At 39.7% G+C, this 27,500-nt stretch overlaps 2 protein-coding genes across 6 annotated transcripts in view; both read left to right on the top strand.

Moving 5' to 3' along the window:
• The window catches only part of LOC127955336 (butyrophilin subfamily 1 member A1-like), a 270,064-nt gene that overhangs the window by 175,470 nt on the left and 67,094 nt on the right, over positions 1 to 27,500 (top strand). The window lies entirely within an intron of this gene.
• LOC127955280 (butyrophilin subfamily 1 member A1) overlaps positions 1 to 27,500 on the top strand; it is a 144,015-nt gene that overhangs the window by 88,158 nt on the left and 28,357 nt on the right. For 2 of the 5 annotated variants that reach the window (XM_052553450.1, XM_052553447.1), the window contains exons 1-2: positions 17,964 to 18,095; positions 26,376 to 26,433. The exons of 2 other annotated variants lie outside the window; for them this stretch is intronic. In XM_052553450.1, the coding sequence (XP_052409410.1) occupies positions 26,376 to 26,433 (58 nt within the window). In that variant the 5' untranslated portion in view covers positions 17,964 to 18,095. Of the gene's footprint in view, positions 1 to 17,963; positions 18,096 to 26,375; positions 26,434 to 27,500 lie in introns of those variants that run through there. One more of the 5 variants, XM_052553451.1, reaches the window with a different exon arrangement.

The raw sequence follows: 27,500 nt of genomic DNA, 5'->3' as shown, positions 1-27,500 counted from the left end.
ATTTAAAGGCTGAAATGTGAGGTTTACCTTTTTATTAAACTTTTCAAAGCTTTATTTGAACATTTACATTAGACATCTGAACATGGTAAATCCGGACATCATTGGTAATATTATTGTTTTAGTGATTATGTAAACAAAAATTCATTTTATTTGTTGTTTGTTGATTTTTAAATATACAACTTGGTTAGGCGATCTGTACTTTTTTAACATCTCCAGCACATTTTAACAATACCATGATAATACTGATAACCTTGATAAATTTGGTCATTATAATCGTGATTTTCATTACATCAAATCCCTAATTAAGTGAGATCTCCAATTTTTTACCCTGTAGTTCAAAAGAACAGACAGACATTTAATAAAAATCTATGTCTTTATTTTCTTTATTATTCTATATTTATATTACTCTGTATTAATAAATTACATATTTGTTTAAAAATTTACAGTTAAGATCCTTCTGAATGGGGCTATTTTCTTAAGATAAAACAACTTTTGTAAGTCAAGAATCAAGATCATAAGAAAATTTAATAGAATAATTTTTTGTCATGTTGTGCGCTCCCTCATCACAACAAAACAGATAAAATTATTTAATCAATGCATCTTTATCATTCCATTAGCTTCTGATCAATATATATATATTTGGCCATTTTGAGATTAACGGCAGTGTTGGTGCCCCCTAGTGTTCGACTCAAAATCTACTTGTCAATGGATAATGCACATTTTTGTCACGGTTGGTAAACCGTGATCTCAGGGTTTTTCACTATGTGGGTGAAGTTTGCTCCCACTCATTAGCTGTCACTCATTACTCATCCCTATATATTGGCCTGTCTAGCATCTGATGTCTGCTCTCTTGTGTGCTTCTGCGTTGGATGTCCTTGTCTTCCCAGAACCTCGTCCACTCTTCTATCACCATCAGCATCATCACTTACCTTCGGCTCGCTTCCCCACAATTCCTGTGTCACCCTCTCCTGCTGCCAACTCATCTCCGCCATTCGGATCCTTCACTCACCTGCATCTTCCTGGACTGTGTATGCATCTATATGTACTGTGTCATTCATTTTATTAAATATTTATTACTCACACTTGCTTCCTGCCACTCCTTTCACCCCGTTGTTACAGAATGCTCTGACCCAACATGGAAGCAGCTAACACCACTTCACTTTCTGATTTCATCTGCCACAGCGTCAAACACATGGATCTGCAGCAGGAGAGCATTGATAACACCGGACGCGCTATCCAAGCGCTGGTGACATAGGTGTCTAAGCTCACCTAGCACATCCATCAGCTCACCTCTTCCGCTGCGCCAACCGCACCGGCTGGGCCGCCCGCCCCCCGGGAGGTCTCGCATGATCACTTCCGGCCAGAACTGCGACTTCCGGTGCCAGAGAGTTACTCCAGAGAGCCTAACTTTTGCCAGACTTTCCTTAACAAATGTTCCATGCACTTTGCATTGCAGCCCCGCACCTTCGCGACGGAAGAGTCCAAGGTTGCGTTTGCTCTCACTCTACTCTCTGGCAGGGCCGCCTTATGGGGGACAGCGGTGTGAGAGAATCGTCATCCATGTTGCACCTCGTTCCACGCCCTCTCAGAGGAGATGAAGAGGGTATTTGATCGGGCCGCGGCCGGCAGGGAGGCCGCTCACCACCCGGACCTCCGTCAAGGGAAATCGTCAGTGGCTGATTACTCTATCCAGTTCCGCACCCTGCCGGCCGCGTGCCAGTGGAACGAGAGAGAGAGGGGTAGGTCCCAGGGACTGTGTTTGTATTGCGGTGGCTCGGGTCATTCCCTCCATTCATGCCCTGTAAAAGAGCCAACCCTGGTAGTAAGTCTGAGGCTACTATCAGGTGGGATCTCCACCGGGAAGTCCTCAACCACATCTTCGACTCTCCTTCCGGTAAAACTGTGGTGGGAGAACCATACTCACAACTGTAATAGGGGAAAAAATAATACTCTAGTAAAGTACAGATACTGCATTTTAGTACTTAAGTACAATAGTGAAGTAGTTCTACTTCATTACTATACATCTCTGAATGTGCCACAACAATTCTGCATAGATGAGTGGACCAAAATTCCTCCACAGCACTGTAGCAGACTCATTGCAAGTTATTATTAAGAGCAAACGCTTGATTGGAGTTTTTGCTGCTAACATTGGCCCAACCAGTTTTTAGGTTTAGGGGGCAGATACTTTTTCCCACAGGGCCATGTATTTTTGGATTTGTTTTCCCTTAATAATAAAAACCTTTTAACCATTTAAAACCATTTAAAAACTGCATGATGTGTTCACTTGTGTTATCTTTTACTAATATTTAAATTTGTTTGTCTGAAACATTCTAGTGCGACAAAGAAATAAGATATCAGGAAGGGGGCCAAGACTTTTTCACACCACTGTATATATGCACACATACACACTCACGGGCCACTTTAATCACCGGCTCGGCTCGGTGTTCATCTTCAGTTCTCTCTTCACAGCAGTTCAGTCAGTGTACTGTTTGAGTGCATGCATTACTCCGGGATATTGGTTTGTTTGAACTCAGAGGGAGTGTCAGCCACATTAAAAAAGTTAACAGCTTAAGTCATTTGTGGATTAATGCGTATTAGAGATGCAAACCGTTTAAAATGATTCAGTTCGATTTGGTGAACTGAATGATTCGTTCTCGAACCGGATATCCAGACTGCTTTGTTTTGAACTCTATCACACAAAAGACACGGAAGAGAAGACAATGCTGAATAAAGTCGTCCTTGTTGCTATTTTTGGACCAAAATGTATTTTCTATGCTTCAAAAAATTCTAACTGACCCTCTGATCTCACATGGACTGCTTTGATGATGTTTTTCTTACCTTTCTGGACATGGACAGTATACCGTACACACAGCTTCAATGGAGGCACTGAGAGCTCTCTGACTAAATCTAAAATATCTTAAACTGTGTTCCAAAGATTAACGGAGGTCTTACGGGATTGGAACAACATGAGGGTAAGTTATTAATTACATAATTTTGATATCTGGGTGAACTAACCCTTTAAGGGTCAAAGGAGCAGGTGCTCAAGTTTACCGGTTCTTTCGGACAGTTCGATCAAATAAAACATTTAAAAAAAAATGGTTCACCGGTTCTTTTGCGCTCTATGTAATTTCATTGTCGATGACTGCCCTTCATTCAAGCCTTCTGTTTACCCGCACTTATAACATTAGCACAGAATCAGAATCAATCCAAAAGAATTTAGTAGCAGAGCTAGCCTACTGCAAGCGATTTTTAGAGCTGCAAATCCATTTATCCTTTGCTGAAATTTCCGCGTCTTCATGGAGAGAACACGTCATTGTTTCTTAGCAAAGGCAGACGCCTCAGGGGCGCTTCTGCCCGAGCACTTTGGAAAGGAGGAGAAAGATGCTCCTAGCGTTTTCCACGCGTTTTTAGGCGCAATATGTGAATGGCCCCTGAGGCGCTTGCTCACTCAGTACGCGCTGAAGGCTCGTTGCAAAATGTCTAATGCATTTAACAGACCAGAAATAGAAGATCCTCCAATAACCAACAGGTCTGGTGTTTGGGTGCACTTTGGATTCCCTGTAAGATATAATGGTGATGATATAATGAATGGTAAATAGTAAGGTCTCATATCCGCGGCTATAATGTAAATGTAACGTAAATTTAGCCTACCAATCGCCACGGTGATGTCTTTTCCCAGATACTGACAGACTAAGGTGATGTCGGCGTAAATTAGTTGACATGTTTCAAGTATTCCCGCTGGTGTTTTTTTTGTATTCCCGCTGGTGTACCCTATTGTCATGTAGCAGATGCGACATACCGTTGTTGTTTTTATCCACCATTCTCTTGCCATCACCCTTATAGCTTACAGGGAATCCAAAGTGCACCCAAACACCAGACCTGTTGGTTATTGGAGGATCTTCTATTTCTGGTCTGTTAAACGCATTGGCTATTTTGCAGCAAGCCTTCAGCGCGTACTGAGTGAGCGAGCGCCTGACTGAGTAGCCTAACATAAACATTTAAGTTGGTGTTTTTTTCTTTTTCGGGGGTGTCAGGGGCGTTGCCTGTTACGTCGTTTGGGTTATTGGGCTACCTTGTTGAACGCATATCATTATATTTCACTTTTTTATTTTTTTCAAATATAATTAATTAGTCCAACGAACGGTTCAATACGAATACACGTATTGTTACACCCCTAATATATATATATATATATATATATATATATATATATATATATATATATATATATATATATATATATATTGAGAACCCCCAAGACCCCCCCCCCCCCCTGGCGCCGCCGGTGGCAATGAACACTGTGTAGGGACCATGTCAGTGGGAACACAGTTAATGAACATAGCTGATTATCTGAATCAAGTGTGTTAACAAGGAGAGACACAAAATGTGCAGAGCTGGGGGTTGCGAGGGCTAGAATTGAAAACCACTGACCTAAATGAAGTGCTCTTAATAGTAATACTGGTTTGTCCACGGAGGACAATAATTTCCATTATAGCCACCTGCTGTCAGAGAGTGGATTTAACAAGACTTGTATACATTCAGTCTCTATGCAGCTTCTGTCTGGCCAGAAACGGACCGAATTTGCATGCCCTGCTGTAACTTTTGAACGTTTGATAAAAATAAAAACAAAAAGCTTGTGTGGATTCTACACATTTAAACAATTTAAATAAGTTATCTAGAATTATTTATGGTGCAGATAAAATACATATAATAATTTATTAAGCAATTATCAATTTGACATATCTTTTCTTTATTTAAAGGCTGAAATGTGAGGTTTACCTTTTTATTAAACTTTTCAAAGCTTTATTTGAACATTTACATTAGACATCTGAACATGGTAAATCCGGACATCATTGGTAATATTATTGTTTTAGTGATTATGTAAACAAAAATTCATTTTATTTGTTGTTTGTTGATTTTTAAATATACAACTTGGTTAGGCGATCTGTACTTTTTTAACATCTCCAGCACATTTTAACAATACCATGATAATACTGATAACCTTGATAAATTTGGTCATTATAATCGTGATTTTCATTACATCAAATCCCTAATTAAGTGAGATCTCCAATTTTTTACCCTGTAGTTCAAAAGAACAGACAGACATTTAATAAAAATCTATGTCTTTATTTTCTTTATTATTCTATATTTATATTACTCTGTATTAATAAATTACATATTTGTTTAAAAATTTACAGTTAAGATCCTTCTGAATGGGGCTATTTTCTTAAGATAAAACAACTTTTGTAAGTCAAGAATCAAGATCATAAGAAAATTTAATAGAATAATTTTTGTCATGTTGTGCGCTCCCTCATCACAACAAAACAGATAAAATTATTTAATCAATGCATCTTTATCATTCCATTAGCTTCTGATCAATATATATATATTTGGCCATTTTGAGATTAACGGCAGTGTTGGTGCCCCCTAGTGTTCGACTCAAAATCTACTTGTCAATGGATAATGCACATTTTTGTCACGGTTGGTAAACCGTGATCTCAGGGTTTTTCACTATGTGGGTGAAGTTTGTGTGTTACACATCAGCACTGATTGTTCTTGTGGGCGTCTCCGCTAATTTTCACCAGCAACAGCTGTCACTCATTACTCATCCCTATATATTGGCCTGTCTAGCATCTGATGTCTGCTCTCTTGTGTGCTTCTGCGTTGGATGTCCTTGTCTTCCCAGAACCTCGTCCACTCTTCTATCACCATCAGCATCATCACTTACCTTCGGCTCGCTTCCCCACAATTCCTGTGTCACCCTCTCCTGCTGCCAACTCATCTCCGCCATTCGGATCCTTCACTCACCTGCATCTTCCTGGACTGTGTATGCATCTATATGTACTGTGTCATTCATTTTATTAAATATTTATTACTCACACTTGCTTCCTGCCACTCCTTTCACCCCGTTGTTACAGAATGCTCTGACCCAACATGGAAGCAGCTAACACCACTTCACTTTCTGATTTCATCTGCCACAGCGTCAAACACATGGATCTGCAGCAGGAGAGCATTGATAACACCGGACGCGCTATCCAAGCGCTGGTGACATAGGTGTCTAAGCTCACCTAACACATCCATCAGCTCACCTCTTCCGCTGCGCCAACCGCACCGGCTGGGCCGCCCGCCCCCCGGGAGGTCTCCCATGATCACTTCCGGCCAGAACTGCGACTTCCGGTGCCAGAGAGTTACTCCAGAGAGCCTAACTTTTGCCAGACTTTCCTTAACAAATGTTCCATGCACTTTGCATTGCAGCCCCGCACCTCAAGTTTACCGGTTCTTTCGGACAGTTCGATCAAATAAAACATTTTTTAAAAAATGGTTCACCGGTTCTTTTGCGCTCTATGTAATTTCATTGTCGATGACTGCCCTTCATTCAAGCCTTCTGTTTACCCGCACTTATAACATTAGCACAGAATCAGAATCAATCCAAAAGAATTTAGTAGCAGAGCTAGCCTACTGCAAGCGATTTTTAGAGCTGCAAATCCATTTATCCTTTGCTGAAATTTCCGCGTCTTCATGGAGAGAACACGTCATTGTTTCTTAGCAAAGGCAGACGCCTCAGGGGCGCTTCTGCCCGAGCACTTTGGAAAGGAGGAGAAAGATGCTCCTAGCGTTTTCCACGCGTTTTTAGGCGCAATATGTGAATGGCCCCTGAGGCGCTTGCTCACTCAGTACGTGCTCAAGGCTCGTTGCAAAATGTCTAATGCATTTAACAGACCAGAAATAGAAGATCCTCCAATAACCAACAGGTCTGGTGTTTGGGTGCACTTTGGATTCCCTGTAAGATATAATGGTGATGATAGAATGAATGGTAAATAGTAAGGTCTCATATCCGCGGCTATAATGTAAATGTAACGTAAATTTAGCCTACCAATCGCCACGGTGATGTCTTTTCCCAGATACTGACAGACTAAGGTGATGTCGGCGTAAATTAGTTGACATGTTTCAAGTATTCCCGCTGGTGTTTTTTTTGTATTCCCGCTGGTGTACCCTATTGTCATGTAGCAGATGCGACATACCGTTGTTGTTTTTATCCACCATTCTCTTGCCATCACCCTTATAGCTTACAGGGAATCCAAAGTGCACCCAAACACCAGACCTGTTGGTTATTGGAGGATCTTCTATTTCTGGTCTGTTAAACGCATTGGCTATTTTGCAGCAAGCCTTCAGCGCGTACTGAGTGAGCGAGCGCCTGACTGAGTAGCCTAACATAAACATTTAAGTTGGTGTTTTTTTCTTTTTCGGGGGTGTCAGGGGCGTTGCCTGTTACGTCGTTTGGGTTATTGGGCTACCTTGTTGAACGCATATCATTATATTTCACTTTTTTATTTTTTTCAAATATAATTAATTAGTCCAACGAACGGTTCAATACGAATACGCGTATTGTTACACCCCTAATATATATATATATATATATATATATATATATATATATTGAGAACCCCCAAGACCCCCCCCCCCCCCTGGCGCCGCCGGTGGCAATGAACACTGTGTAGGGACCATGTCAGTGGGAACACAGTTAATGAACATAGCTGATTATCTGAATCAAGTGTGTTAACAAGGAGAGACACAAAATGTGCAGAGCTGGGGGTTGCGAGGGCTAGAATTGAAAACCACTGACCTAAATGAAGTGCTCTTAATAGTAATACTGGTTTGTCCACGGAGGACAATAATTTCCATTATAGCCACCTGCTGTCAGAGAGTGGATTTAACAAGACTTGTATACATTCAGTCTCTGTGCAGCTTCTGTCTGGCCAGAAACGGACCGAATTTGCATGCCCTGCTGTAACTTTTGAACGTTTGATAAAAATAAAAACAAAAAGCTTGTGTGGATTCTACACATTTAAACAATTTAAATAAGTTATCTAGAATTATTTATGGTGCAGATAAAATACATATAATAATTTATTAAGCAATTATCAATTTGACATATCTTTTCTTTATTTAAAGGCTGAAATGTGAGGTTTACCTTTTTATTAAACTTTTCAAAGCTTTATTTGAACATTTACATTAGACATCTGAACATGGTAAATCCGGACATCATTGGTAATATTATTGTTTTAGTGATTATGTAAACAAAAATTCATTTTATTTGTTGTTTGTTGATTTTTAAATATACAACTTGGTTAGGCGATCTGTACTTTTTTAACATCTCCAGCACATTTTAACAATACCATGATAATACTGATAACCTTGATAAATTTGGTCATTATAATCGTGATTTTCATTACATCAAATCCCTAATTAAGTGAGATCTCCAATTTTTTACCCTGTAGTTCAAAAGAACAGACAGACATTTAATAAAAATCTATGTCTTTATTTTCTTTATTATTCTATATTTATATTACTCTGTATTAATAAATTACATATTTGTTTAAAAATTTACAGTTAAGATCCTTCTGAATGGGGCTATTTTCTTAAGATAAAACAACTTTTGTAAGTCAAGAATCAAGATCATAAGAAAATTTAATAGAATAATTTTTGTCATGTTGTGCGCTCCCTCATCACAACAAAACAGATAAAATTATTTAATCAATGCATCTTTATCATTCCATTAGCTTCTGATCAATATATATATATTTGGCCATTTTGAGATTAACGGCAGTGTTGGTGCCCCCTAGTGTTCGACTCAAAATCTACTTGTCAATGGATAATGCACATTTTTGTCACGGTTGGTAAACCGTGATCTCAGGGTTTTTCACTATGTGGGTGAAGTTTGTGTGTTACACATCAGCACTGATTGTTCTTGTGGGCGTCTCCGCTAATTTTCACCAGCAACAGCTGTCACTCATTACTCATCCCTATATATTGGCCTGTCTAGCATCTGATGTCTGCTCTCTTGTGTGCTTCTGCGTTGGATGTCCTTGTCTTCCCAGAACCTCGTCCACTCTTCTATCACCATCAGCATCATCACTTACCTTCGGCTCGCTTCCCCACAATTCCTGTGTCACCCTCTCCTGCTGCCAACTCATCTCCGCCATTCGGATCCTTCACTCACCTGCATCTTCCTGGACTGTGTATGCATCTATATGTACTGTGTCATTCATTTTATTAAATATTTATTACTCACACTTGCTTCCTGCCACTCCTTTCACCCCGTTGTTACAGAATGCTCTGACCCAACATGGAAGCAGCTAACACCACTTCACTTTCTGATTTCATCTGCCACAGCGTCAAACACATGGATCTGCAGCAGGAGAGCATTGATAACACCGGACGCGCTATCCAAGCGCTGGTGACATAGGTGTCTAAGCTCACCTAGCACATCCATCAGCTCACCTCTTCCGCTGCGCCAACCGCACCGGCTGGGCCGCCCGCCCCCCGGGAGGTCTCGCATGATCACTTCCGGCCAGAACTGCGACTTCCGGTGCCAGAGAGTTACTCCAGAGAGCCTAACTTTTGCCAGACTTTCCTTAACAAATGTTCCATGCACTTTGCATTGCAGCCCCGCACCTCAAGTTTACCGGTTCTTTCGGACAGTTCGATCAAATAAAACATTTTTTAAAAAATGGTTCACCGGTTCTTTTGCGCTCTATGTAATTTCATTGTCGATGACTGCCCTTCATTCAAGCCTTCTGTTTACCCGCACTTATAACATTAGCACAGAATCAGAATCAATCCAAAAGAATTTAGTAGCAGAGCTAGCCTACTGCAAGCGATTTTTAGAGCTGCAAATCCATTTATCCTTTGCTGAAATTTCCGCGTCTTCATGGAGAGAACACGTCATTGTTTCTTAGCAAAGGCAGACGCCTCAGGGGCGCTTCTGCCCGAGCACTTTGGAAAGGAGGAGAAAGATGCTCCTAGCGTTTTCCACGCGTTTTTAGGCGCAATATGTGAATGGCCCCTGAGGCGCTTGCTCACTCAGTACGTGCTCAAGGCTCGTTGCAAAATGTCTAATGCATTTAACAGACCAGAAATAGAAGATCCTCCAATAACCAACAGGTCTGGTGTTTGGGTGCACTTTGGATTCCCTGTAAGATATAATGGTGATGATATAATGAATGGTAAATAGTAAGGTCTCATATCCGCGGCTATAATGTAAATGTAACGTAAATTTAGCCTACCAATCGCCACGGTGATGTCTTTTCCCAGATACTGACAGACTAAGGTGATGTCGGCGTAAATTAGTTGACATGTTTCAAGTATTCCCGCTGGTGTTTTTTTTGTATTCCCGCTGGTGTACCCTATTGTCATGTAGCAGATGCGACATACCGTTGTTGTTTTTATCCACCATTCTCTTGCCATCACCCTTATAGCTTACAGGGAATCCAAAGTGCACCCAAACACCAGACCTGTTGGTTATTGGAGGATCTTCTATTTCTGGTCTGTTAAACGCATTGGCTATTTTGCAGCAAGCCTTCAGCGCGTACTGAGTGAGCGAGCGCCTGACTGAGTAGCCTAACATAAACATTTAAGTTGGTGTTTTTTTCTTTTTCGGGGGTGTCAGGGGCGTTGCCTGTTACGTCGTTTGGGTTATTGGGCTACCTTGTTGAACGCATATCATTATATTTCACTTTTTTATTTTTTTCAAATATAATTAATTAGTCCAACGAACGGTTCAATACGAATACGCGTATTGTTACACCCCTAATATATATATATATATATATATATATATATTGAGAACCCCCAAGACCCCCCCCCCCCCTGGCGCCGCCGGTGGCAATGAACACTGTGTAGGGACCATGTCAGTGGGAACACAGTTAATGAACATAGCTGATTATCTGAATCAAGTGTGTTAACAAGGAGAGACACAAAATGTGCAGAGCTGGGGGTTGCGAGGGCTAGAATTGAAAACCACTGACCTAAATGAAGTGCTCTTAATAGTAATACTGGTTTGTCCACGGAGGACAATAATTTCCATTATAGCCACCTGCTGTCAGAGAGTGGATTTAACAAGACTTGTATACATTCAGTCTCTGTGCAGCTTCTGTCTGGCCAGAAACGGACCGAATTTGCATGCCCTGCTGTAACTTTTGAACGTTTGATAAAAATAAAAACAAAAAGCTTGTGTGGATTCTACACATTTAAACAATTTAAATAAGTTATCTAGAATTATTTATGGTGCAGATAAAATACATATAATAATTTATTAAGCAATTATCAATTTGACATATCTTTTCTTTATTTAAAGGCTGAAATGTGAGGTTTACCTTTTTATTAAACTTTTCAAAGCTTTATTTGAACATTTACATTAGACATCTGAACATGGTAAATCCGGACATCATTGGTAATATTATTGTTTTAGTGATTATGTAAACAAAAATTCATTTTATTTGTTGTTTGTTGATTTTTAAATATACAACTTGGTTAGGCGATCTGTACTTTTTTAACATCTCCAGCACATTTTAACAATACCATGATAATACTGATAACCTTGATAAATTTGGTCATTATAATCGTGATTTTCATTACATCAAATCCCTAATTAAGTGAGATCTCCAATTTTTTACCCTGTAGTTCAAAAGAACAGACAGACATTTAATAAAAATCTATGTCTTTATTTTCTTTATTATTCTATATTTATATTACTCTGTATTAATAAATTACATATTTGTTTAAAAATTTACAGTTAAGATCCTTCTGAATGGGGCTATTTTCTTAAGATAAAACAACTTTTGTAAGTCAAGAATCAAGATCATAAGAAAATTTAATAGAATAATTTTTGTCATGTTGTGCGCTCCCTCATCACAACAAAACAGATAAAATTATTTAATCAATGCATCTTTATCATTCCATTAGCTTCTGATCAATATATATATATTTGGCCATTTTGAGATTAACGGCAGTGTTGGTGCCCCCTAGTGTTCGACTCAAAATCTACTTGTCAATGGATAATGCACATTTTTGTCACGGTTGGTAAACCGTGATCTCAGGGTTTTTCACTATGTGGGTGAAGTTTGTGTGTTACACATCAGCACTGATTGTTCTTGTGGGCGTCTCCGCTAATTTTCACCAGCAACAGCTGTCACTCATTACTCATCCCTATATATTGGCCTGTCTAGCATCTGATGTCTGCTCTCTTGTGTGCTTCTGCGTTGGATGTCCTTGTCTTCCCAGAACCTCGTCCACTCTTCTATCACCATCAGCATCATCACTTACCTTCGGCTCGCTTCCCCACAATTCCTGTGTCACCCTCTCCTGCTGCCAACTCATCTCCGCCATTCGGATCCTTCACTCACCTGCATCTTCCTGGACTGTGTATGCATCTATATGTACTGTGTCATTCATTTTATTAAATATTTATTACTCACACTTGCTTCCTGCCACTCCTTTCACCCCGTTGTTACAGAATGCTCTGACCCAACATGGAAGCAGCTAACACCACTTCACTTTCTGATTTCATCTGCCACAGCGTCAAACACATGGATCTGCAGCAGGAGAGCATTGATAACACCGGACGCGCTATCCAAGCGCTGGTGACATAGGTATCTAAGCTCACCTAACACATCCATCAGCTCACCTCTTCCGCTGCGCCAACCGCACCGGCTGGGCCGCCCGCCCCCCGGGAGGTCTCCCATGATCACTTCCGGCCAGAACTGCGACTTCCGGTGCCAGAGAGTTACTCCAGAGAGCCTAACTTTTGCCAGACTTTCCTTAACAAATGTTCCATGCACTTTGCATTGCAGCCCCGCACCTCAAGTTTACCGGTTCTTTCGGACAGTTCGATCAAATAAAACATTTTTTAAAAAATGGTTCACCGGTTCTTTTGCGCTCTATGTAATTTCATTGTCGATGACTGCCCTTCATTCAAGCCTTCTGTTTACCCGCACTTATAACATTAGCACAGAATCAGAATCAATCCAAAAGAATTTAGTAGCAGAGCTAGCCTACTGCAAGCGATTTTTAGAGCTGCAAATCCATTTATCCTTTGCTGAAATTTCCGCGTCTTCATGGAGAGAACACGTCATTGTTTCTTAGCAAAGGCAGACGCCTCAGGGGCACTTCTGCCCGAGCACTTTGGAAAGGAGGAGAAAGATGCTCCTAGCGTTTTCCACGCGTTTTTAGGCGCAATATGTGAATGGCCCCTGAGGCGCTTGCTCACTCAGTACGCGCTGAAGGCTCGTTGCAAAATGTCTAATGCATTTAACAGACCAGAAATAGAAGATCCTCCAATAACCAACAGGTCTGGTGTTTGGGTGCACTTTGGATTCCCTGTAAGATATAATGGTGATGATAGAATGAATGGTAAATAGTAAGGTCTCATATCCGCGGCTATAATGTAAATGTAACGTAAATTTAGCCTACCAATCGCCACGGTGATGTCTTTTCCCAGATACTGACAGACTAAGGTGATGTCGGCGTAAATTAGTTGACATGTTTCAAGTATTCCCGCTGGTGTTTTTTTTGTATTCCCGCTGGTGTACCCTATTGTCATGTAGCAGATGCGACATACCGTTGTTGTTTTTATCCACCATTCTCTTGCCATCACCCTTATAGCTTACAGGGAATCCAAAGTGCACCCAAACACCAGACCTGTTGGTTATTGGAGGATCTTCTATTTCTGGTCTGTTAAACGCATTGGCTATTTTGCAGCAAGCCTTCAGCGCGTACTGAGTGAGCGAGCGCCTGACTGAGTAGCCTAACATAAACATTTAAGTTGGTGTTTTTTTCTTTTTCGGGGGTGTCAGGGGCGTTGCCTGTTACGTCGTTTGGGTTATTGGGCTACCTTGTTGAACGCATATCATTATATTTCACTTTTTTATTTTTTTCAAATATAATTAATTAGTCCAACGAACGGTTCAATACGAATACGCGTATTGTTACACCCCTAATATATATATATATATATATATATATATATATATTGAGAACCCCCAAGACCCCCCCCCCCCCCCCCGGCGCCGGTGGCAATGAACACTGTGTAGGGACCATGTCAGTGGGAACACAGTTAATGAACATTGCTGATTATCTGAATCAAGTGTGTTAACAAGGAGAGACACAAAATGTGCAGAGCTGGGGGTTGCGAGGGCTAGAATTGAAAACCACTGACCTAAATGAAGTGCTCTTAATAGTAATACTGGTTTGTCCACGGAGGACAATAATTTCCATTATAGCCACCTGCTGTCAGAGAGTGGATTTAACAAGACTTGTATACATTCAGTCTCTGTGCAGCTTCTGTCTGGCCAGAAACGGACCGAATTTGCATGTCCTGCTGTAACTTTTGAACGTTTGATAAAAATAAAAACAAAAAGCTTGTGTGGATTCTACACATTTAAACAATTTAAATAAGTTATCTAGAATTATTTATGGTGCAGATAAAATACATATAATAATTTATTAAGCAATTATCAATTTGACATATCTTTTCTTTATTTAAAGGCTGAAATGTGAGGTTTACCTTTTTATTAAACTGTTCAAAGCTTTATTTGAACATTTACATTAGACATCTGAACATGGTAAATCCGGACATCCTTGGTAATATTATTGTTTTAGTGATTATGTAAACAAAAATTCATTTTATTTGTTGTTTGTTGATTTTTAAATATACAACTTGGTTAGGCGATCTGTACTTTTTTAACATCTCCAGCACATTTTAACAATACCATGATAATACTGATAACCTTGATAAATTTGGTCATTATAATCGTGATTTTCATTACATCAAATCCCTAATTAAGTGAGATCTCCAATTTTTTACCCTGTAGTTCAAAAGAACAGACAGACATTTAATAAAAATCTATGTCTTTATTTTCTTTATTATTCTATATTTATATTACTCTGTATTAATAAATTACATATTTGTTTAAAAATTTACAGTTAAGATCCTTCTGAATGGGGCTATTTTCTTAAGATAAAACAACTTTTGTAAGTCAAGAATCAAGATCATAAGAAAATTTAATAGAATAATTTTTGTCATGTTGTGCGCTCCCTCATCACAACAAAACAGATAAAATTATTTAATCAATGCATCTTTATCATTCCATTAGCTTCTGATCAATATATATATATTTGGCCATTTTGAGATTAACGGCAGTGTTGGTGCCCCCTAGTGTTCGACTCAAAATCTACTTGTCAATGGATAATGCACATTTTTGTCACGGTTGGTAAACCGTGATCTCAGGGTTTTTCACTATGTGGGTGAAGTTTGTGTGTTACACATCAGCAATTCCTGTGTCACCCTCTCCTGCTGCCAACTCATCTCCGCCATTCGGATCCTTCACTCACCTGCATCTTCCTGGACTGTGTATGCATCTATATGTACTGTGTCATTCATTTTATTAAATATTTATTACTCACACTTGCTTCCTGCCACTCCTTTCACCCCGTTGTTACAGAATGCTCTGACCCAACATGGAAGCAGCTAACACCACTTCACTTTCTGATTTCATCTGCCACAGCGTCAAACACATGGATCTGCAGCAGGAGAGCATTGATAACACCGGACGCGCTATCCAAGCGCTGGTGACATAGGTGTCTAAGCTCACCTAGCACATCCATCAGCTCACCTCTTCCGCTGCGCCAACCGTACCGGCTGGGCCGCCCGCCCCCCGGGAGGTCTCCCATGATCACTTCCGGCCAGAACTGCGACTTCCGGTGCCAGAGAGTTACTCCAGAGAGCCTAACTTTTGCCAGACTTTCCTTAACAAATGTTCCATGCACTTTGCATTGCAGCCCCGCACCTTCGCGACGGAAGAGTCCAAGGTTGCGTTTGCTCTCACTCTAATCTCTGGCAGGGCCGCCTTATGGGGGACAGCGGTGTGGGAGAATCGTCATCCATGTTGCACCTCGTTCCACGCCCTCTCAGAGGAGATGAAGAGGGTATTTGATCGGGCCGCGGCCGGCAGGGAGGCCGCTCACCACCCGGACCTCCGTCAAGGGAAATCGTCAGTGGCGGATTACTCTATCCAGTTCCGCACCCTGCCGGCCGCGTGCCAGTGGAACGAGAGAGAGAGGGGTAGGTCCCAGGGACTGTGTTTGTATTGCGGTGGCTCGGGTCATTCCCTCCATTCGTGCCCTGTAAAAGAGCCAACCCTGGTAGTAAGTCTGAGGCTACTATCAGGTGGGATCTCCACCAGGAAGTCCTCAACCACATCTTCGACTCTCCTTCCGGTAAAACTGTGGTGGGAGAACCATACTCACAACTGTCACGCCCTTCTGGACTCTGGAGGCGAAGGTAATTTCAGTGACACTGTCCTTGCACGTTACCTGAACCTTCCTGTCCTTCCTGTGTCTCGTCCTAATAGCCAGGAAATGCCACACGTAACTCACAACACTGAACCTATAACTCTGCTCACCTCTGCAAAACCACACCGAAACCATATCCTTTTACCTCATGGACTCCCTTGTCGCTCCCATTGTTTTAGGTCACCCCTGGTTGGTCAAACACAATCCCCGAGTGGATTGGGGTTCCAAAAAAAGTCACTTTGTGGAGTGAAAGTTGTCATGAGTCTTGTCTGGTTTCTGCTTTTCAGGAGGAGACCATGGTGTTATCAAACGTGCCCGCAAAGTACTTGGACCTGAAGGAGGTGTTCAGTAAGTCCCGTGCTGCTTCTCTTCCTCCGCATCGTCCCTATGACTGTGCTATAGACTTAATTCCAGGTAAGTCTCTGCCTAAGGATGAAATACTGATTTTTTCTTCATCTCTCCAGGAACATGTGAGTAAGTGACGTGACATTCAGCCAAGTATGGTGACCCATACTCAGAATTTGTGCTCTGCATTTAACCCATCCGAAGTGCACACTGTACATGCACTCCCCCCACCTACAATTCCTGCCGGCCCGGGACTCGAACTCACAACCTTTCGATTGGGAGTCCAACTCTCTAACCATTAGGCCATGACTTCCCTTCCCACACGTCAGACGAGTGAATGTGGCGGGGACTGTTCTTTTCCAGACCCCTCTGCTGGATGATAACAGCCCGCTGATACATTCAGAGAGTATTTGAGTAAACTTAATGATCGGATCATTTCTGCTTGTGCTGTGGTTTGACCTATAGAAGACTGGAAACTACGGCGTGACCAATGGACACAGCGACCCCATTGGAATCAACGGAGACAAGTGAAGTCAATTAGAAGCACACACTTCCTGGGGGTCGGGCGTACTGCGCAGCCTCAAACTGAGCTTGATGACGTAGCTGTCACTTGAGCAACCTGTCTGATAATTGTAAGTCTTCTAATAGCTGTGCCAAGTGAAATCTGAATCACCCACCAAATCTGCGAGCGTGAACATGAGCATTCTGATTAATTATCTCCCTTGACTTTATGCCTCCACGTCCCCCCGATAGCCTCATAGACAGTAAAAGATTGCCTGCGAGCTTCTCCTCCAGTCCATATGGTAATTTCGCTACTGTGCGACAGAGAGTCGCTGGTTATGATGCAATCGTTAGCCTATATTTTACTAAAACTGCTTCTACGGGACCTTAACGTAAGATACTGTACAAGGTAATGGAGCCTTTTATACATTTTCGTGTTTCTTTAGAAATAATTAATGGACAAATGGAGTCTTTAAACGCCTCAGATATAAAGTTATTCACTGTCAAAGTAACGCCAAAATGAATGGGAGTCAATGGAATGCTAACAGCAGGTGGGGGTCCACTAGCCAATGGCGGCGCCCAGGGGTGCTTCAAAAAATCATGAAACCCTGCCCCCCTGGTACAGTGACTGAAAGGACCCCGCTGACACTCACTGATGACATCTGCGTGCAGTTTGATACGTGCCTGTGTCAAATGTTTTAATGTACATATTTAGAAATTATATATTTTATATATAGCGATTAAAAATCTATTGGCTGGCTTCCTTCAAACTGATTGTAAGAAGCCATAATAATCTACAGTTAAAGCCTGAAATAGGTTCTGTTCTAAAAATCGGCTCAGAACATCAAACATGTTTGGATGGAATCAAAGTCTGACTTTAAAAAAGCTTCCATCTGTGTCCATCATACACTCCATGATTTTCTAGCAAATCTGTCTATTCAAATCTGCAGGATGATTAGGGCGGTGTCTTTGTCATGAGGTCTATCGTGAAAGTGAAACTGTCACTGTATGTTCTCCTTTCGATCTTTAACTCTCGTATCAGTGTTTAGTTAATATCAAATAATCATATAAATAATTTATTCAGAAACTCCTGTGAATACAGCAATGCTCAGCTGAAGGTAAGTCAAGAACCGACTGAAAAACACATTAGGTGTAATTTACGGTGGGACATGTCCCCACCGGTTTTTGCCAGGGTCGATATTGTACCTACCACTATTTGAAAGTAATTGAAAAATACCTTGAGGAAGGCATGTATTGAAGGGAAAACAAGATCAACAAATCATTATTCATGATACATACTTTTGACTCTTTACACACAACTCGAACAGTACAATAACGACGTGATTTGCAGCTGTCACACTTTTCATAATGTCATAATAGCATTTTATTTTAAAAATGGAGCGCTTCCTTGTTCTAAATAGACCTGCCCTCTATTAAAGAATGTTCTATTCAACTAGTCGCATGTTATGTTACATTGATTGATATAATAATATATTAACCATACTGTAATATATAGGCATTCACTTCACTTCACTTCGCTTCACTTCATTCCGCACTAAAGCTCGCGCATTTAAAGCAATGGCCTCTAAGCACGGGCAATGTGATTCTGAATGTGTCAGGGGAAAAGAACACATTAGTTATTTATTAATAAACCAGTGCTTTCTGAGTCAGTGTCGGATGCAGAGATTGTCGAATGCCGTCGCTGGCTCGCCATCTCCACATGAACAGAAATAGAAATGATAGAAATGCACCTTTTTATATGGAGTACACAATTAAAGAATAGGGTGAATTGCCCCTAATGTGGGACATTTTTTATATTTCAGATTTCTGTGACATATTGCGATGTGTAGGCAAAACATTAAATCCACAACTAATACCATTTCAAAAACCCCAGGATGTGCCCTAAATAAATCAAAAGAGAAATTGCAGATAACACATTCATAAAAGAAATGATAGACATATTAGTGCTCTTATGCAGAGATTTAAAAAAATTATAGCATAGGCCTCTTCTGTAGCAAATAAATCCAGCACAATATGTACCAATTGAACATGGTTTATTCTTACCTCATGTAAACATTCTTAAAAATGTGTTCAGTAGCTTTTATTTGCCTTAAACAGGTGAAGACAAAAACATTATGACATCAATTTAACAATGTGAAAGGCACCATTGAAAATGCTTGTATTATAGAACATTTTTTAGTTTAAACAGCAACATGCAGAAAAAAGAAATCATTAATAGGTACTTATACAATATTGGTGTTGCACCAAATAGTGGTCACAAAGATTAACATTTTCAAATACATGGGGTAAAAATTAATACAAAGACAGGGCTGTCATTATTAACAAATGCTACAGACCTCTAGACAATAGTCTAGTGAAATGAGACCATTTTCCTATAGAACACAACATTATTTAAAAAGCACAAAATGTGAATTTTGTCATTAGTTATTCTCCCTCATACCGTTCCCAATCCATACGATTTCCCAGATAGCATACATATCCGGGCCTCATCTGGGCCAACTATGGCACATCTGGCTCAGTTCTGGCAGCGGCAGAGGTTATATGGGCCATCTCTGGCCCACACACATCAAACCGGCTTTAATTTGAGTCGTGGCTTGCTGTGTGTGGGCCAGATCTGGCCCGTGTGTGACAAACCGGCTTTAATTTGAGTCGTGGCTTGCTGTGTGTGGGCCAGATCTGGCCCGTGTGTGACAAACCGGTTTTAGGTTGAGTTCTGGCTTGTTGTATGTGGGCCAGATATGGCCTATACCAGGTGACCAGATGTGCCATTTTCTGAAGACCAGAAAATGCAGATCACCTTACTTTACCAGTCAGTGGTTCTAAAACTATTTTGAGTACTGGACACCCATAATATTTCAGGACACGTAATATAAATACATACACACATTTATTTGACCTACACGGACCTGTTATGAAGCTGCAATGTTATTCTATTTTTTTTTTTTTTACATTTTTGTACCATGTCCTCTGGTGTGACACCATGTCCTTTGAACTTTTTCGGAACCACTACAAATTTTTTATGCTTTGTTGTGCATTAAAGCTGCAGTAGGGAACTTTTGACGCTCTAGCGGTTAATAAACAGAACTGCTTGCGTCTTGCGGAAGAACATTGTAGCCGGAGCTACTTCTCTCTGTTTATGTCTATGAAGAATCACAAAGGTACTGGGTTACTCCGCCGTGGTACCCCCGAAGCAATCTAAAATAGTCCGAATATAAACACTTATTATAGGTGCACCCTAGTGATTCAGGACAAGCCAAAAACACGGTTTGGAAAATTGATTCATGGTGTACTCGCTTATTATGTTCATTTTTCTACATTTTGAACACAAACAAAGTTACGGACCGCAGCTCTGATTGGTTGTTTTTTACCGGGAGCGGATGACTTTCTGCAAATGGCAATAGGACCACTGGGAGGAGCCAGAGGAGCTTGATTTTTTCACAGATTATCTGTCTCATATTCTACTGTCAGGACATAATGACAGGTTTAATAAATATGTAAAAAATATTTTTTTTACAAAAGTTCCCTACAGCACCTTTAATATGACACATGATATGAAATCACATTAACTTTTTATTCATCGCGAGGTATTAAATGAAAATGCAACTGAAACATCTTGTAAGTGCCAATACACTTCTTCAATGCACTAAGAATAATAGAAATTTAAAACACCACTTTGCAGCACCTTTGCTTCAGAATGCATTCTGAAATTCTCACTGTATTTTGCTACAATTATCACACTGTATTATGATGAAAATGCAATCCCAAGTGTCCTACCCCCAAGTTAAAATTTATTTAAAATTTTACTACAATTTTTGCTTGGCCATATTAACCATATCTAATCAATTTGTGTAATATATTTTCATTTTCATTTTGCAACATAAAGCATTAAATATTAAAACTAGTGTAGGAAATGGCAAATGTAAACTATATAAGTAAAATATATATTTTTCATTTTGCATTAAATATTAAACATTTGAATGGTAAAATGTACATTAAAATACAGAAACACATTGCCGTTTTACATATTGCATATTATATTTCTAATTGAATTTTGCTACCCATATGCTTTCATAAATAAAAACGTAATAAATAAAACAGAATACCAACACATGATTAGAATGCAGGGGGTGCTTTGGATGCAAAGTACAGCAGCAATTATGACCTCTCACTCGCCAAAAATTCTCATTTTGACAATTTTGCGTGCTTTTGTCTGTGTAATAAGAGTGAGAGAACTTGTATGAAGCGGCATGCTCTGCGCGTGCACGATGTGTGCGTTCTCGGACAGTGTGCCAGTAAAGTTACAGAATTAACTTATCGAGTGTGTGTGTGTGTTTAACATAAACAAGCCGATAAAATGTCTAAACCTACCTCGTTCGGCAGAAAAGGTGTGTTATCCTTGAAGAACTCTGTGACGTCAGATCTTCACCTAGTCGTATAATCTCTTTTAAATAAAAAGTTGTAACGTTAATGGTGTCTTCTTTTCTTGCCCATTACTCTTCCAGATCCTGTTGAAGGCATAAAGCGCTCTAAACACAGTTATAAGTTACCGCACTTTACGTTATCACAGCTGCTCAATATCACCTCAGAAACGTTAATATGCCGGATGCTTTACAACACGATCATTAACAAAAATGTTACACTGCATTAACAACAATAAAAAGTTAATAAACCTTTATTTATAAAACGGAAAGTGAGTACTGTAACATGTACCTCCATGTTGTATAACGTTAGAAGTGTAAGATGAGATGGTAACATTATGCTGAAAATGTTGAATGCGACAGCTCCGACATCTATTTGCCAAACAAGCCAGGCAGAAACTGAGTTAAAGTTACAGTTTGTTACATTTAACAAAACATAATTTACAAAGGAAGAGTAAGAAGAACCATTCTCAAAATACTAAATCCGACTTTAAAATGAAATTTTGACCGAGACTATATCCGTCAATAATGGCGCCTGCTCAAGCACTGGTTTTGCGTCGATTGTTGACTGAGCTTCTTGTACCCACAATGCAAAGGGTATTTTTAAAAATACGGAGAAACACCTGTGAAAAGAAAATACGGACAATTCCTTTAAATTATTACGGTATTTTGTACTGTATTTTCACTGACTTTTTTTACAGTGTAATGTGGGACACTGATGAGTCTATGATAAAAGGTCAAAATCACCTTTTATGTAGAACAGTCAAATCTTAAGTTAGTATTTCTCTTGGTTATGGATGGATAGAATAATCAAACATCATCAGACAAATAATACAATATGATAGTTTTGATCCATTTATTATGCATTTATTAAGACATTAAGCAACTATTTTCATAGACCTGCATTATGTAGGTAGAATTCTTGACTGTTCTCTAGTTCAACAAACACATACAACCACAGCAGGCATAACCTAGGCCTTTCTGAAGGCAAAATGTACAACCAGTTGAGGCTTTAGGTTAAGTTAAGTTTAACTTTAGGCTAGATCACCCTTGATTCAGAATGCATGAACATGCAGTGAACTGCTGTTAAAAACATTTAAGACCATTTGCCTAATTCTTTCTCTTTTACTAAACAAACATAACAATCATAAATAATTAAATTAAAATAATTAAATCACAAATAATTGTCTTTTTGAAAACCTCTAGCAGCTAGCCTGCACGAACCTTGAGAACAACCTGAATAAAAACAATCTACAGACATTAGCTCATTACATCTCTGAAAACAAGCAGTCCTTTGCATGTCAAGACACCACCATCATCATCTATAATCCCATCTGCAGTAACAGCATTCTAATATTGCTTAACAACACTAAAACCCTGTAAATAATATTTTTTGCACCACAAACCATGCCCCTCCACACATTTTTGACTGACTGAAGTACTGTCCCACATTAGGCTAATCATACAGTCCTACTTTACAAAACCATATTTCCAAAAGTGGGACAGTAGGACATTTGATTAAAATACATAGTTTATTCATACAAAGTTATACAATTTTTTGATGGAAAAACATTTAATAAGCACATTAGGCCAAAAAGTAGCAGGATTGTTTTGTTTAAAATGAATTTATACTCCTTAATATCAAGTTTGTCAAAACTCTATGTCACTGACCTTTGGGTGGTCTTCACACAATGTGCTTCCAGTTTGATGATTCCTCCACCCTCATTTATGACTGTACATTCGAGAGGTGATGTGACTTTCATCATATGACACCACAGCTTTGGTAACCCAGAGTTTCACTGGAATTCATGTATTTATGGGGGAGCTACAAACAATAAATCTTAAGTGTCCCACATTAGGCAGTGTCCCACTATAGGGCAATACACCCTATTAGAAAAATCGAGTGGTTAGATTTTCATTATATTTATTTTATTATTCATATAAAAATAATAATAACCTGTTTTGGTTATAGTTGATATTAACTTCCTGCAGGTCTCCAGACTGCGAACAACTAAATGTTGTGAGCGGTCATTGTCGCGACCACTGCATTGTTCAACACAGAAAAGTTGCCATTTCTGCAGCATATGAGAAACATCAAACAACTTGTGTGAACCACATGGGGTTCAGAATAGGTATATATATATATATATATATATATATATATATATATATATATATATATATATATATATATATATATATATATATATATATATATATATATATATATATATATATTATCCACAGTAATTTTACAGTTGTCTAGTATAAATATGTGGCTTTGTTTCATAATTACAGTGTATATGTTTTTCTTTATTTCTTTAATTGAAATGTAACAACATGCCCCGTGGTTGGAGTACATTATAACAGCTGAGGTGCACGTTGTAACGTGTATAACAGCTTAAAATTTTATCTGATGGAATGAAAAAAATATACATGACAAACTAAAATATTTTTTTAATAAAATAAGAAAAAAATAATAATAATGGCGTTTTTTAAGAATTAAAAATAATCAGATTTTAGAGTTTTGACAGCGAACACATTGCAACCAATGCTTGGGATGGCCCACATAAAAGAGCAAAAATGCTTTACATGTCTTGAAATAATCATTTCTAAACATGAAACATTGACTGTCAGTCTTTATTCACCTTTTTCTCGTTTAATTGAATTTAATTTAAATAGGGTTAATTACATCGCTAATGTCACAGAATAGCACACTGTAACGCAGTGTTACAAAGGTACCTCATCTCCAAACTGGAATTTAAAACTGGTTCATGTCTTTTGTTAGTTATCAAATCATTAAAAAACGATCTGAACTTATAAATAACAGATTGGAGATTAAAATAATAGCAGATTTATCTAATTATACATGAATAAGGAAAACTGAGATGAAAAATGTACTCAAGCCAGAATTTTACTTTTAATTTTAAACTTTGCAAACACTGTCACCCGCAGCACATTTATTTTTACTTTTCTTTCTGTTTTGTTTTCATTTTGAAAAGCTTATCTTTGCTGTTTACCTCACGTTATGCTATGGAGGCTCTCTTTTATTTTTTTATTTTATTTGATTCCTCTGTGTTTGCTAAATGTTCTGTAATTTATTAGTACTTATATAGCCTAATACAGCATGTAGTGCAGGCCTATGCCATGCCTCATCTTATTCGTTTTTGTTAATAAACATTTTGTAAACTCGTTTGTCATTGAATCTTTCTGTTTTATTGTTGTATTGCATTTTAATTAAAAATAACAATGAATCCATCTTTATTTTTTAGTATTAAAAGCTGAAAGGTGTATGTAGCCTATAGATGTGAGCAAATCAGACAATTATCTTTTATTGTAAAACCTGACAAGATCGTGAAATCGAAAGTGAAAGCGTCAGAAGCTGGGTTTATAACATAGCAAAAGAGGAACTCTGTTCACAACATTCAAATCAGGAATAATACTACTGATGAAAAAGAAAGGGTTAACCACTTTCGTTTCCATATAAATATAAACTATTATTAAGGTTCATCAGCATGCATTGATTAACATGCTGTAGCAAAAAAAAAATAAAAATAAAGAAATGTTATTTTGACCAACTGAGAAATTTTGACCAGTGGGAAGCGCTGACTCGTCCAGTTCCCCATCAGTGATCGATCACACTCTCAGCACCCGCGGTCAACATTCTCTGGCACTGCCCCTGGTACATTGATGTATTTTTTCAAAGTGAAAATTTATTTTTTTAAACTCTAAACCCAGTCCACAAGTAAATTAGGTTATTAAATAAAAAAAACTAGCAAAATGAGTTGCGGGGTGTCCCGCAAAGATACTGTATGCCACTACATATATCTGAAAAAGTTTCAGGTGCATTTAACCGGTTAGGTTTGTCTAGAATTTATACTAAACCATACAAATACATTTTTAAAACGATAAATTTAATGTGCATTTGTGTCTTGCTTTGGACTAATTTAAGCAGTTGATTGTAGATGTGTAAGTGCAAGTATTCAGAGTGAGCCCCTTTCACACTGCACGTCGGACCCGCAATATTCCCGTAACATTGCCTGGTCGCCTTCTGTGTGAAAGCAACCACGTCCCGGAATTGATTACCGAATTGAACCTGGGTCGGGGACCTAGTAACATTGTGGTAATCGATCCGGAACGAGCGCTGTGTGAACAAAAGCCAGAACTAATTCCGTATCGAAGTGATGACGCGCGTTATCGCGCGACTCTTTTACCTGCTGTTTTGAAGGAAGATCAACATTCGCGACGAAAACATATGTGCAAACTGTAATGAAGCAGAGATCAGTTAGTTCCTCACTTTCCGCGCTGATGCCGAGATCCTTTGCTTGCTTCAGTTAAAGTATAACGTGCCAAGTGTTGTCGACTCGTACATTACAGAAGTCGTGGCCTAATGGTTAGAGGGTTGGACTCCCAATCGAAGGTTTGTGAGTTCTAGTCTCGGGCCGGACGGAATTGTGGGTGGGGGTAGTGCATGAACAGCTCTCTCTCCACCTTCAATACCACGACTTAGGTGCCCTTGAGCAAGGCATTGAACCCCCAACTGCTCCCCGGGCGCCGCAGCATAAATGGCTACCCACTGCTCTGGGTGTGTGCTCACAGTGTGTGTGTGTGTGTGTTCACTGCTCTGTGTGTGTGCATTTCGGATGGGTTAAATGCAGAGCACAAATTCTGAGTATGGGTCACCATACTTGGCTGAATGTCACTTCACTTTCACTTTCACACGTCACGCGCTGATGTCACGTGTCGTTACAGGATCTTCAAGGGTTGTGTGTGAAAGCACGCACATATACCGGGTCATCACTGGCAGTGTGAAAGTGCCAAATCTAGCGACCAGGGAACAATTACAGGAACACTTTACCCCTGTATTTGCCGGAATGGCAGTGTGAAAGGGGCTATGAATGTTAACATGCAAGCTGACTGTTTATTAAAATGTTTTATTTTCATTTGTGTCCTTTATAGATGAAGTTCATTTGTTTCACTTTGCTGTTTGTTAGCGGAATTACAGATTCAATATCAGGTAATTATTCACACCCATGAAAAGAGCTGAAGTGTTTGTTCATGTTCATTCATTCTCTAGCTGAAATATATTTAGGCTATAATTAAAGTTTAGCTAGGTTGTGTGGTAATGACCAGGTCAATGTACTATATCATTTATTAAATGGCTACTTGGTTAGAAAAAAAGTTTACAAAGAGCCTGTAGTATGTTCGTTGGAGGAAAGGAAGAGGACAAAGGGGTCGGCTGGACTGCTGACGTATTTATTTAACAAAATATAACTGAAACTTTACAAACACCAAATGGTGACTTCTATTCTGACACGTTTGCACAACACTTTCGGTTTACTCCTTCCGGTTTCCGTTTCCTTGCTTCCATCTCTCCTGATGTTTTATACTCTCTCCACGCCAATTACTGAAACAAGAAACAGGTGATGATAATTTTTGCCCAAACCACTCACTTACCGCTAGTCTCCTGATCCTCTCTTCCGCTGCAGACTTCGCTAAACCACGCCCCCCCTGACACATGCCCCCACCGCCTGTCTCAGGCCGGGGAGCCATCCGTTTTCTTGTGCTCAGGTAAGCGATACGGCCGACTGCGAACTACCACGCCTGGCTCGGTCTCGATATGGTGCTGAATCAGGTTAGTCCGGCCCGGTAGGGGCGAGAAGACGTCGGCAAACTCTGCCTGCAATTTCGTTAAATCAGTGAGTTGGGACGGCGAGAGGTGATCTCCACCTGGAGCCAGGGCGAGGGATTGTGGTTTGATGTTCGCCTCTGGCCCGAGATCACCCCCCCCCCCCAATCACCGTTGCCAACATCACTGATTCCGCCTCATTCCATTTTTTAAGGAGTCTGATCTGATGGGACCCGTTCCTATCAGACCGTATTACCTCATAATCGAGATCTCCGACCTGTCGTGTGACCTCAAACGGTCCCTGCCGCTTAGCCATTAACTTAGAGCTCGACATTGGGAGTAATACAAGTACTTTCTCTCCCGGTGCAAATTTGCGTAACCTACATACTGAATTTCATTTTTGCCCTGAGATGGTCCCTCCTCCCAAGTTTCTCTCAGTACGTCGAGCACCCCTC

Source organism: Carassius gibelio, chromosome A3 (assembly GCF_023724105.1).
Source record: "Carassius gibelio isolate Cgi1373 ecotype wild population from Czech Republic chromosome A3, carGib1.2-hapl.c, whole genome shotgun sequence".
NCBI classification, from domain to species: domain Eukaryota; kingdom Metazoa; phylum Chordata; class Actinopteri; order Cypriniformes; family Cyprinidae; genus Carassius; species Carassius gibelio.
Note: the sequence above shows the minus strand (reverse complement) of the source record. Positions and strands in the feature narration are given on the sequence as shown.